This window comes from Sander lucioperca, chromosome 8 (assembly GCF_008315115.2).
Source record: "Sander lucioperca isolate FBNREF2018 chromosome 8, SLUC_FBN_1.2, whole genome shotgun sequence".
Lineage (NCBI taxonomy): Eukaryota > Metazoa > Chordata > Actinopteri > Perciformes > Percidae > Sander > Sander lucioperca.
In genome coordinates, this window is record NC_050180.1 from 34,992,787 (window position 1) to 35,005,286 (window position 12,500).

At 46.2% G+C, this 12,500-nt stretch overlaps 1 protein-coding gene across 1 annotated transcript in view; it reads right to left on the reverse strand.

Moving 5' to 3' along the window:
• LOC116067593 (serine/threonine-protein kinase Nek5-like) overlaps positions 1 to 12,500 on the reverse strand; it is a 54,383-nt gene that overhangs the window by 7,289 nt on the left and 34,594 nt on the right. Inside the window, exons 13-19 of the mRNA XM_036004618.1 lie at positions 6,763 to 6,815; positions 5,601 to 5,789; positions 3,750 to 3,828; positions 3,418 to 3,531; positions 2,086 to 2,166; positions 1,621 to 1,725; positions 101 to 181 (exon numbers count right to left, since the gene is read on the reverse strand). Of these exons, the coding sequence (XP_035860511.1) occupies positions 101 to 181; positions 1,621 to 1,725; positions 2,086 to 2,166; positions 3,418 to 3,531; positions 3,750 to 3,828; positions 5,601 to 5,789; positions 6,763 to 6,815 (702 nt within the window). The remainder of the gene's footprint in view (positions 1 to 100; positions 182 to 1,620; positions 1,726 to 2,085; positions 2,167 to 3,417; positions 3,532 to 3,749; positions 3,829 to 5,600; positions 5,790 to 6,762; positions 6,816 to 12,500) is intronic.

Here is a 12,500-nt window from a genome sequence, read left to right on the forward strand (position 1 = left end):
TCTTACGACGCATACATTCCTGAAACGATGCCAGGGAAGACGGGGGGGAAGATGGTTTTGGTACGTGTGGACGTGGCCTAACTTGTCTGAGTTTGGTCACCTTGTCTTTGTGTTTCCTCTCCAGTGCTCTCCTCTGCTCTCTGTTCTCCTCTCTGATCTTCCTCAGAGCTGCTTCCATGTCCTGCAGCAGGAGAGCGAGACACTGTTAGAGACTAACACAGCAGAGCCTGTGGGATGAACATGTCTTAAGCTGCTTACACGCCAACCAGACGGCCGACCGTCGGCAGTAAAGCCAGCCGGACTGATCAGTCGGGTCCCCGAGGTCCAAAAAAATGCCTCAGAACACACTGAGGAGACGCCGACTTGAGCGTACGTTCTGCGCGTGCGCGAAACGTAATACGTCTCCATAGCAGCAGGCGGCGCTGCTCTGTATTGTTTCCCAGAAAATAAAAACCGGCAGCTGATTGGACGAACGCGTCACATGGGTCTTTTTTCTCCGGAAATTCACAGCCAGACTGTCAGAATACGATCTCATATTGGACTAAAATAGTTCACCGAAACGTGTTTCTGGAAACATTTTAAAGGGGAAATAGGCCGTGCAGTTGCTGAATCTGTCTTCATTTCAGATCAACAAAGGTCAGTTTAAAATTTTAAAATTTTCGTCAGATTTTGAGACTCTAGTCACGCTCATCCCGCTCGCCATTTCCGGGTGAGTCCCGACTGCCCTGTCTCTGACTGAGCATGTCAGGTCGGCCAAAATGAAGGCCGACGGCTCCTCCAACGGACGACGGCACGGGACACACCGAACAGACTCGAGTCACCAACCTCGCCAGACGGTCCGACGGCCAATAATCGGCTCTGTGTGTCAGCGCCCTTAGGCCTCCTGCACGCCGCCTGCGTGGCGTGAGCGTGTCGGCTGCGTGGCGTGTCCGTTTTTATTTCGGCTCCCATGTTAACAGGTTACAGCACGTGTCAAACTCAAGGCCCGCGGGCTAAATCCGGCCCCCTCGCTAATTTTGATCCAGCCCGCATATCAATTTAGGTTCACGCTACATTTTGGCCCACCTAGTTGTGCGCCAAACTGAAAACATTGGAAACTTGTTTTTCAACTTTCAATTACGCAACACTTAAAGCAGAATTTGGCAAATTTACCGACTTTGAGACTCAGAAATTCCCCCCAGAAGCAGAGAGTTTGCATATCCAGGCTGTGAAAGAGCTTGTTGAGAGTCAGCGGTGTGCTAGCCTACTTAGAAAATGTAATCACTGTTTTGCTGGATTTGCTAAATTCTAGTAGTCTCGTGAGAGCGTCCTGATCTGGCGAGCTCCAGTTTTCCACTCGCAGATCAGTCTGGCATCTTGAGACTAGAGAAAATTTGGAGCCGTTCGCCAAACGACCGACCAATCAGCGTTGGTTTTGAGGTGGGTTTAGGTGTGACGCAACAGCTGTTTAGACTGTTCAGTCTAAACAACGTGGCGGCTTCCACGGATGAGATGAGCGTAGCTATCACGCAAGTTTTATCCAAATTAGAAAGTATTCCTTCATTGAAAGAAGAGTAAAAAACGGCACTGGAGGCTTTTCTCGGAGGAAAGTCCTGACGGCCAGAGGGAATCTGACTTCACCTGTGCAGGAGGAGCTCTCTGCTGCTCTTCGCTGTCTGCAGAAGGTCTCTCTGGGTCTCTGGGTTTCTCCACCACAAAGGTTCCTTGTTTGTGTTGTGGCGGAGGCTGTTGGAATGAAAATATAGTCATGTTTTACTCTGTTTTATTAGATAATGTTGAGACAGGTATAAATTCACACTGACTAAGAGTTGCTCTGAATATCTGGGCTGACAGAAGGAGCTGATGTCTGTTCTCATTACATTACAAGAGGAGTGCAATGAGCCCTTCACAAGATGGAAGAAGTCTCCCTGTTATCTCATAACAGTTCAGTACTGTAATGTCGTTAAGGATCACCCAGACACATCATTGCACAGCTCACCTGCCAGCTGCCTTGCAACAGATTAAGGGATTAAAAGCAGAAACTGTCCATGAGACATTTCAACCGTGACCGCTGTCCTGGAGCCTGAAGAGACATAAAGACTGTACCTGGACCTCAGCTCTCAGCCTCATCTGTCTCATCTCCTGGTGGTACTGCTGTCGGATAACGTCCAGCTGACGCAGGTATTCCTGCACACACACACACACACACACACACACACACGCACACACACACGCACGCACGCACGCACACATACACGCACACGCACGCACGCACACACGCACGCACGCACGCACGCACACACGCACGCACACACACACACACGCACGCACACATACACGCGCACGCACGCACGCACACACGCACGCACGCACACACGCACGCACACACGCACGCACACGCGCGCACACACACACGCACGCACGCACACATACACGCACACAAACACACACATACGCGCGCACACGCACGCGCACACACACACACACGCACACGCACATACACGCACACAAACACACATACGCGCGCACACGCACGCACACACATGCACGCACGCACACGCACGCACACGCGCGCACACACACACGCACGCACGCACACATACACGCACACAAACACACACATACGCGCGCACGCGCACACACACACACACACACGCACATACACGCACACAAACACACATACGCGCGCACACGCACGCACACACATGCACGCACGCACACACACACACACACACACACATATATATAAATACTCAAGTACTTCACATTTGTACTAAATACGGTACTTTAATGGACAGGTTAGCTCAGCTGGTAGAGCAGGCGCACATATAGAGGTTTACTCCTCAACGCAGTGGCCGCGGGTTTGACTCCGACCCGTGGCCCTTTGCTGCAGGTCATTCCCCCCTCTCTCTCCCCTTCATGTCTCCATCTGTCCTGTGGAATTAAAGGCCTAAAATGCCCCCCCCCCCCACCCCAGAAAAAAAGATCTAATCTAAATGCAGTACTTTAGTAAATGTATGTAGCTACTTTCCACCTCAAGAGTCAATCGTTGCATCTCATAGCCCTTAACCTGCCTGCCCGACTCCTCCACTTGCCTCCCTTCCTCGCGTCTTAGTCCCTCCCACCGAGCGGGAGAGACGCCACGAAATCATGGGAGGAGAGAGGCAACGAGCAAATGTGTTTTAGAGGGAAGAGACGTCCTTTCCTCTGAAGCGTCACATGAATCCGTCAGCTGTTTGGGCGGAGTTAGCAACTCCTTCAGCTGATGTCTCCTATGTGTCCTACCTGCTGTCCCTTCACTATGATGTCTCCTGTGTGTCCTACCTGCTGTCTCTTCACTATAATGTCTCCTATGTGTCCTACCTGCTGTCCCTTCACTATGTCTCCTGTGTGTCCTACCTGGTGTCTCTTCACTATAATGTCTCCTGAGTGTCCTACCTGCTGTCCCTCCTGTCTCCTGTCCTGAGGTGCATGTTGGTGTTCAGGTTGTCCCACTTCCTGCTCCTGACCGCTGGGCTTCCTGTTGCGCTCAGCCGTACACGGACGCAGACCCTGAGGGTCAGAGAGGAAAGGTCAAAGGTTGCAGACGCAGTGCCATTGTTAGCGTTTGCATGTCTCTACGACGTGTAACGCTAGACAGCCAATCACAGACATCATGAGATCTTGGTAGAAGCATGCTGCATGCTGATTGGCTCACTGACTAGATTTAGCTAAACTGGAAGGAATTAGTTGCTAAAATCACTAATGTAATAATCAGAAATGTGTCCTACCAGCTGTTTCTCTGCTCTCAGCTTGTACTGGTTGGCCTCGTGTCTCCTCTGCAGGTATTCATCACGCGCTGCAGCAACACTGACGCACAGCGGGGGGGCGTGGGGGGGAAATATCGTTAATAATACAGTGTACATCACAAACTAAACAGAAGCTGCAAAGATGAATCCATTACTTGTCAACTATTAAATTAATCGCCCACTATTTTGATCATCGATTAATCAAATAAACTTCTCTGATTCCAGCTGGTTAAATGTGAATATTTTCTAGTTTATTCTCTCCTCTGGGACAGTAGAATGAAATCCTCCTTCCTTTCATCCTTCCTTCCTTCTCTGCATTTATTCCCTTCCTCCTTTACGTACTTCCTTTCTTCAGTCTTCTTTCCTTCCTTCCCTTTCCCATCTCCCTTTTGTGTTGTTTTTTTAAGGAAACAACTGTCAAACTTGTGTGATGTCAGGTTGTTAAAGGTCCCATGACATGCTGCCTTTTGGATGCTTTTATATAGACCTTAGTGGTCCCCTAATACTGTATCTGAAGTCTCTTTATATAGACCTTAGTGGTCCCCTAATACTGTATCTGAAGTCTCTTTATATAGACCTTAGTGGTCCTCTAATACTGTATCTGAAGTCTCTTTTATATAGACCTTAGTGGTCCCCTAATACTGTATCTGAAGTCTCTTTATATAGACCTTAGTGGTCCCCTAATACTGTATCTGAAGTCTCTTTATATAGACCTTAGTGGTCCCCTAATACTGTATCTGAAGTCTCTTTTATATAGACCTTAGTGGTCCCCTAATACTGTATCTGAAGTCTCTTTATATAGGCCTTAGTGGTCCCCTAATACTGTATCTGAAGTCTCTTTATATAGACCTTAGTGGTCCCCTAATACTGTATCTGAAGTCTCTTTTATATAGACCTTCGTGGTAAATATCCCGCATATTCCATCGCATTTTTTAAGAAAACCAGGCAAAATAGAACACAAAAAGAACAGAAAATCTTCGGAAAAAGTGACAAAAAAAAAAGTGTCGACCAAGTTTAGTTTTACATTTTGACCCAGAAAAACTAAAAGTTGCAGGTCGACGGGAAGACAAGACAAGGGTTAAATGATTATCAGCCAGGGCCGATAATCGGTCTATCACTAATGTTAAGCGCTGATATTGTAGGTGGTGGGCGTGTTCACCTGGTTTTTGGGCTTTGACAGAGAGGGGGTGAGCCTGGGAGCGAACACTTTCTGTTGACCGAACTCGCACACTTATTGGCATCACAAAGTCATTTTGCATTTGGTAACTGCAGTACTAGTTATATTTTACGTGTGGAGGAATAAACGGTTGATATTTTAGCTTCAGCGCGTCAGTGTTTTTTCATCTCTCAGGTGTTCAGTCCCCTCGCGGCTGGGCTGATAATCGCTCTATCCCTACTCACGATACCCTCATTATCCAGTGCTATCATGTAACTTCACCCTGGGATTCATTGGGATTGGCTCTTTAGACAGGTTATTAAAAATGTAGATACATTAAATCACTTTTCCTGTAAAAAAAAATACTGACCATGAATAGTATCTAAAACAATGTTTAGTTTCATGAAAATAAACTTCAAAGTGCAGCTTTTAACAGCAAAATATATCCTGTAAATAGTATCAAAAACATGACTAGGGTGGCCGGGTAGCTCAGTTGGTAGAGCGGGCGCACATGTGCAGAGGTTTATTGCTCGACGCAGAAGGTCTAGGGTTCGAATCCAACCTGTGACAGTTTTCCTGCATGTCCCCCCCACCTCTCTCTCCCCTTTCATATCTCAGCTTTCCTCTCTAATAAAGGCAGAAATGAAATGATATCTATACGGTGTACGGTCACTCACAGCTGGTACGGTTCCACCGTGTGCTCTTCACATCGCTCCCTCTCTCTCTCCTGAAGAGGAGGAGTAGGAGGAGGAAGAGGAAGAGGAGGAGGAGGAGGAGGGAGGATGTCCTCCGTGTTCCTCCTCTGAAAGGCGTCCAGCTGGGCGTAGAGGTGCCGATAATGGCCGACGGGCTGCTGTCCATTAAACCTGCACCAGTGATAGTTTTAGGTCAACAACTTATTCATTCTTTGTGTATTTTACTTTACTTTTTATAGGATTTAAATAAACTGGAAGTTGAGTAGCGGCTAAAAATGATTGATTGATTATTCCTCTTAATGTTATGTGCATTCTGTGTTTTAAAAATGCAAAAAAAAAGAAAGAAAAGAAAGAAAGTAATTAAATAAACATAAATCTATCTCAAGTTAACTTAAGTGTCTCAACCTGGGATGCCCTGAATCCAGGATTCGGCTTCTGATTCGGCTGAATATTGGGCTTTTTGACGGGGTTGGGTTTCTGCTGAACATTAGAATTTTTTCCCAGCGAACCGAACCCTACGCTTGCACTCCGCGCCCTACGCTGGTCGCTGTATGACGGCGCCGTTGATTACGGGAAGGTGTTTACGTAGGTGGAGCGTTCAATGCAGTAGGCTGTGAGGAAGTGAAAATGGAACTCGTGAGCTGAAAAAGTGTAGTTTGGCAGTACTTTCAGTCAAAAGAAGGCCATTCAAGTCCAGCTACATGTTCAATCTGCAATGCTGATTAGTCTGGTGGTGGCGAGGACCCTAAACTATACACAACATCACCGCTGTTACAACATCTGGTAGGAAACATCTGGAAGAATACGAGTTGTGCATGAAGGAATCTACAGACAGCAGCCAGAATGCAGCAACTTCAGGTACGGCAAAGGAAGGACAGTCACTGGTTACTTCATTAATGAGTTTACTGTTCATGGACTGAGGATGGGACGAGGATTCAGCAGAATCTTAACCAGTGGATTCGGTATTCAGCCGAACCCCAAAAATCTGGATTCGGTGCATCCCTTGCCTTCTTGTCTTTAACCAGATTCAATGATTTACTCCAGAGGTTTTAGCTCATTCTTCTGACAGGGCGAAAAAAAAAGTCTCAGAAACGTGATTTTCATTCATGGAGTGAAAAGGTTAATACGGTCGGTGTAATTTCACCTTCCTTTCTGCTGCGCTGCGGCTTCTCTCTCTGCGGCTCGTTGATGAAGAGGCTGCGATCAGAAATACATTTAGTGTTAGAACAAAGACGACACGGGGGTCCACATGTAACACACAGCTGTATGAACGTACGGTATCTAACAGGGTTAGGTGGAGCACCTGAGGAGAATGGATGAAACTAAAAGACTTTCCTTATATCAGATATAATGGTTGTAGTTGAACGCCTTCAGGTTTAAGTTTGGTCTTTAAGCTTTTTTTGAGAGTTGAGTTTGAGAGCCTGTCAGCTGCGTGGCATGAGCATGGCGTGAGCGTGTCAGCTGCGTGGGGTGAGCGTGGCGTGAGCATGTCAGCTGCGTGGCGTGAGCGTGTCAACTGCGTGGGGTGAGCCTGGCGTGAGCGTGAGCATGGCGTGAGCGTGTTTCAGCTGCGTGGCGTGAGCGTTTCAGCTGCGTGGCGTGAGCGTTTCAGCTGCGTGGCGTGAGCGTGTCAGCTGCGTGGCGTGAGCGTGTCAGCTGCGTGGCGTGAGCGTGTCAGCTGCGTGGTGTGAGCGTTTCAGCTGCGTGGTGTGAGCGTGTCAGCTGCGTGATGCGAGCGTTTCAGCTGCGTGGCGTGAGCGTGTCAGCTGCGTGGCGTGAGCATGTCAGCTGCGTGGCGTGAGCGTGTCAGCTGCGTGGCGTGAGCGTGTCAGCTGCGTGGCGTGAGCGTGTCAGCTGCGTGGCGTGAGCGTGTCAGCTGCGTGGCGTGAGCGTGTCCGCTGCGTGGCGTGAGCGTGTCAGCTGCGTGGTGTGAGCGTATTGTAAAACAATAACATGGACTTTATTATCTCAGGAAAGAGAATTGAAATATAAAATATATATATATCGAAATATGTGCAAACAAATGTACAAACACAAAAATATTGACAAAATAAAGTGGAAGAACACGCTATTATTTCATTTTATCAATGGGAAACATACATGTGTACAGACAGGGCTAGCAGCAGCAGCAGCGCCGCAAAGATATAGATAACGTCACGCAGCTGCCACGCAACGGACATGCCACGCTCACTCACGCTACGCTCACGCCACGCTCACGCCACGCAGCCAGTGTGCAGGAGGCCTAAACCCACTACAAAGAGACACCAAATGACCACAGAGACCCAAAACTACCCCAAAGAAAATACAAATGACCAAAAAGAGACTGTAACACGACTACAAAGAGACACAAAAATGTATTTTTAAATTGAAAAACGTCACATTTTCTTGAGGAAGGACGCCTAAACCCCCCCGCCAAATATGCGCATATAATATATATATATATATATATATATTCAATTTTCAATTCAATTCAATTTTATTTATAGTATCAAATCATAACAAGAGTTATCTCGAGACACTTTACAGATAGAGTAGGTCTAGATCAAACTCTGTACTTTACGAAGCCCCAACTATTACAGTGGTTGCCTCAAGAGCAAGCATTAGCAGTAGCTATTGCGACAGTGGCGAGGAAAAACTCCCTTTTTTGTTAGGAAGAAACCTCAGACAGACCCAGACTCTTGGTAGGCGGTGTCTGACGGCACCAGTTGGGGGAGTGGTGAATGGTGGCAATAATAGTCATAATAAAGATAGTGAAGCAGTGATCACAATGGTAGTCATAGTAGTTCATGTCATAGTAGGGCACAGCAGGGCGTTACGGGGTGTAGTGTGGCACAGCAGCCTGGGTGGACGCGGTTGGACGCGGCAGGACGCAGTCGGACACTGCGGGGAAACGCAGAGCGTAGCAGGGTGTAGTAAGTCCATAGCGTCAGCTGCACCCAGGACCCCGGTGTAGGTGCCACCCAATTCCAAGGCGATGTTCTGGGTGAAGAAGAAGCAAAGGGACTCCGGGGAGAAAACTCCCCAGAGCTAGGTTAGTAACAGGCATTTCTGGGACTAAGATGCACACAAAAGGAGACAAGTGAAAAGAGAGAAGAGGGAGCGGCTCATTGTGTCCTTGGAAGGAGCTTCCCACAGCAGTCTAGAGTTATAATAGCATAACTAAGAGAGGCAGGCTAAAGAGAGGGGCCCTGGACCGGGCTCGCACTCTCCCCTGCCGGAACGGGCTTGTACTTCCTGCCTCCCTCTACTCTACTCAACTATGCTGCAACTCCTCACTCCCTAACTATAAGCTTTATCAAAGATGATGGTTTTCAGTTTATTCTTAAATGTGGCGACGGTGTCAGCCCCCCGAACCCAAGTTGGGAGCTGGTTCCACAGGAGAGGAGCCTGGTAGCTGAAGGCTCTGGCTCCCATTCTACTTTTAGAGACTCTAGGAACCACAAGTAGCTCTGAGTTCTGGGAGCGCAGTGCTCTAGTGGGACAATAAGGTACTAAAAGCTCTTCTATGTATGATGGTGCTTGACCATTTAGTGCTTTGTAGGTCAGGAGAAGGATTTTAAATTCAATCCTGGATTTTACAGGAAGCCAATGCAGAGAAGCTAATACAGGAGAAATGTGATCTCTTTTGTTAGTTCTTGTCAGAACACGTGCTGCAGCATTCTGGATCAGCTGGAGGGTCTTGAGGGACTTATTTGAGCAGCCTGATAGTAAAGAATTACAGTAGTCCAGCCGGGAAGTTACGAATGCATGGACTAGTTTTTCAGCATCGTTTTGAGACAGGATGTTCCTGATTTTGGCAATGTTACGAAGATGGAAAAAGGCTGTTCTAGAGGTTTGTTTTAAGTGGGCGTTAAAGGATAGATCCTGGTCAAAAATGACTCCTAGATTTCTGACAGTAGTGCTGGAGGCCAGGGCAATACCATCTAGGGTAGCTATATATTTAGATGATGAAGTTCGGTTGTGCTTGGGTCCCAGCACAATAACTTCCGTTTTGTTTGTGTTCAACATCAGAAAATTGTGGGTCATCCAGGATTTTATATCTTTAATGCACGCTTGAAGTTTAGCTAACTGACCGCTTTCGTCTGGCTTGATTGACAGATATAATTGGGTGTCGTCTGCGTAACAGTGAAAGTTAATTGAGTGTTTCCTAATAATATTGCCTAGAGGAAGCATATATAAAGAGAATAGAATTGGTCCAAGCACTGAGCCTTGAGGAACGCCATGGCTAACTTTAGCGTATTTGGATGGTTTATCGTTAATATTAACAAATTGGGATCGCTCAGAAAAATAGGACTTAAACCAGCTTAGTGCGATTCCTTTAATGCCAACTAAATGTTCCAGTCTCTGTAAGAGGATGGTATGGTCAATAGTGTCGAATGCAGCACTAAGATCTAATAAGACAAGTATGGAGACAAGTCCTTTGTCAGCAGCAGTTAGAAGGTTGTTAGTGATTTTCACCAGTGCCGTCTCTGTGCTATGATGCATTCTAAATCCTGACTGAAAGTCTTCAAATAGACTATTTCTATGCAGAAAGTCACACAATTGATTAGCGACTACCTTCTCAAGGATTTTGGAGAGAAACGGGAGGTTAGATATAGGTCTATAGTTGGCTAAGACCTCAGGATCGAGGGTGGGTTTTTTCAGAATAGGTTTATCACAGCTACTTTAAAAGACTGCGGTACGTGACCCGTTAATAAGGACATATTGATCGTATCTAGTAATGTGGTGTTGACCACGGGTAGTGCTTCTTTAAGTAGCTTCGTTGGAATGGGGTCTAAGAGACAGGTAGTTGGCTTAGCTGAAGAGACCCTTAACATTAATTGTTGGAGGTCTAAAGGATAAAAGCCGTCTAAATAAGTATCAGGTCTTATCGTTCTCTCTAGCCCTCCTGCGCCCAATGGTGAGTCGTTGGAAGCTGTGGGCAGAAGGTGATGAATTTTTTCTCTAATTGTTATAATTTTATCATTAAAAAAGGTCATGAAGTCATCACTGCTCAGAGCTATAGGAATAGATGGCTCAATAGAGCTGTGACTATCTGTCAGCCTGGCTACAGTGCTGAAAAGAAACCTTGGGTTGTTCTTATTTTCTTCTATTAGTATTGAGTAGTAGTCTGATCTGGCATTTCTGAGGGCCCTCCTATAATTTTTAGACTATCTTGCCAATCCACACGAGATTCTTCCAGTTTGGTGGAACGCCATTTACTTTCAAGTTTTCGTGAGATTTGTTTTAATTTGCGAGTTTGGGAGTTATACCAAGGTGCTAGTTTCCTTTCCTTCATCATCTTCTTTTTGAGAGGAGCAACCGAGTCTAAAGTAGTCCGTAGGCAGGCCGTAGCAGCGTCTACAAAGTTATCAAGTTGGGAGGGACTAGAGTTAACATAACAGTCCTCTGTTATATTAAGGCATGACATTGAGTTAAGTGCTGTTGGACTAGCTTCCTTAAATTTAGCTATAGCACTGTCAGATAAGCATCTAGTGTAGAAACTTTTATTTAATTTCGTATAGTCTGGTAGTAGGAATTCGAAAGTTATTAAAAAATGGTCTGATAATAAAGGATTCTGCGGAAATACTATTAAATCGTCAATTTTGATGCCATATTCTAGCACAAGGTCGAGGGTGTGGTTAAAACAGTGCGTGGCCTTATGCACCCTCTGACTGAAACCAATAGAATCTAGCAGTGAATTGAAAGCAGTACTAAGGCTATTGCTCTCAATGTCCACATGGATATTAAAATCACCTACAATAAGTACTTTGTCTGATTGAAGGACTACGCATGATAAAAACTCTGAAAATTCAGATAAAAACTCAGAATATGGACCTGGTGCTCGGTAAACAACAACGAATATAATTGGCTGTACTGTTTTCCATGTTGGGTGTTGAAGATTAAGAACAAGGCTTTCAAACGAGTTATAATTTAGTTTAGGTTTAGGATTAATTAACAGGCTCGAGTCAAATATGGCTGCAACTCCCCCTCCTCGGCCTGAGCCTCGTGGAATTTGGGTATTATTATGACTGGGAGGAGTGGCTTCGTTTAAACTAACATATTCGTCATGGCCCAGCCAGGTTTCGGTGAGGCAGAATAAATCAATGTGGTTATCTGATATCAATTCGTTTACCAATAATGCTTTCGATGACAGAGATCTAATATTTAATAGTCCACATTTGATTTTCCTATTCTGTTCTATCGTTGCAGTGGTTGTTTTAATTCCAATTAGGTTGTTTAGTATAGCACCTCTTTTGTTAGCGTTTGGTTTAATCGGTCTCAGTCGGGGGACAGACACGGTGGTTATGGGATTATGAATGGGTGATTGCTCTGAAGGGAGCACAGAGGGGCGTGTAGCGCTGTATCTCTGATTATTGACTTTGGGAGAGTGTGTCTGGTCAGTGTGCTTGTGGGAGTGTTTACGGGATGTAAACAGTCAATCAGAGGTCTGGGTATGCAGGGCGTGGTGCAAATTTCCACGTAGCATCTGGCTTCCGCGTGTATTGGGATGAATCCCATCCCTGCTGAACAGGGAGCCACGTTCCCAAAACAGATTGAAGTTGTCAATAAAACCTATCCTGTGAATACTGCATGTGAGCTGGAGCCAGGTGTTAAGGGAGAGTAGTCTGCTAAAGAGGCCTGATCCTCGACCTAGAGATGGAAGTGGGCCCGAAATAAACACCGACTTCCCAGTGCTTTTTAAAGCCTCAATGAGAGTGGTAAAGTCTCGCCTTGTGCGCTCACACTCCTGAATCCGAGTGGACATGTCGTTATGTCCACAATGGACCACGATGCGTTTGATAGAGGTCGGAAATGAGGGTATCAGGTCCATAACTTTAGCCAGGATGTCTGCAACTTTGGCTCCGGGAAAACAGTGTGTGACAGCATTATGAAACCGTA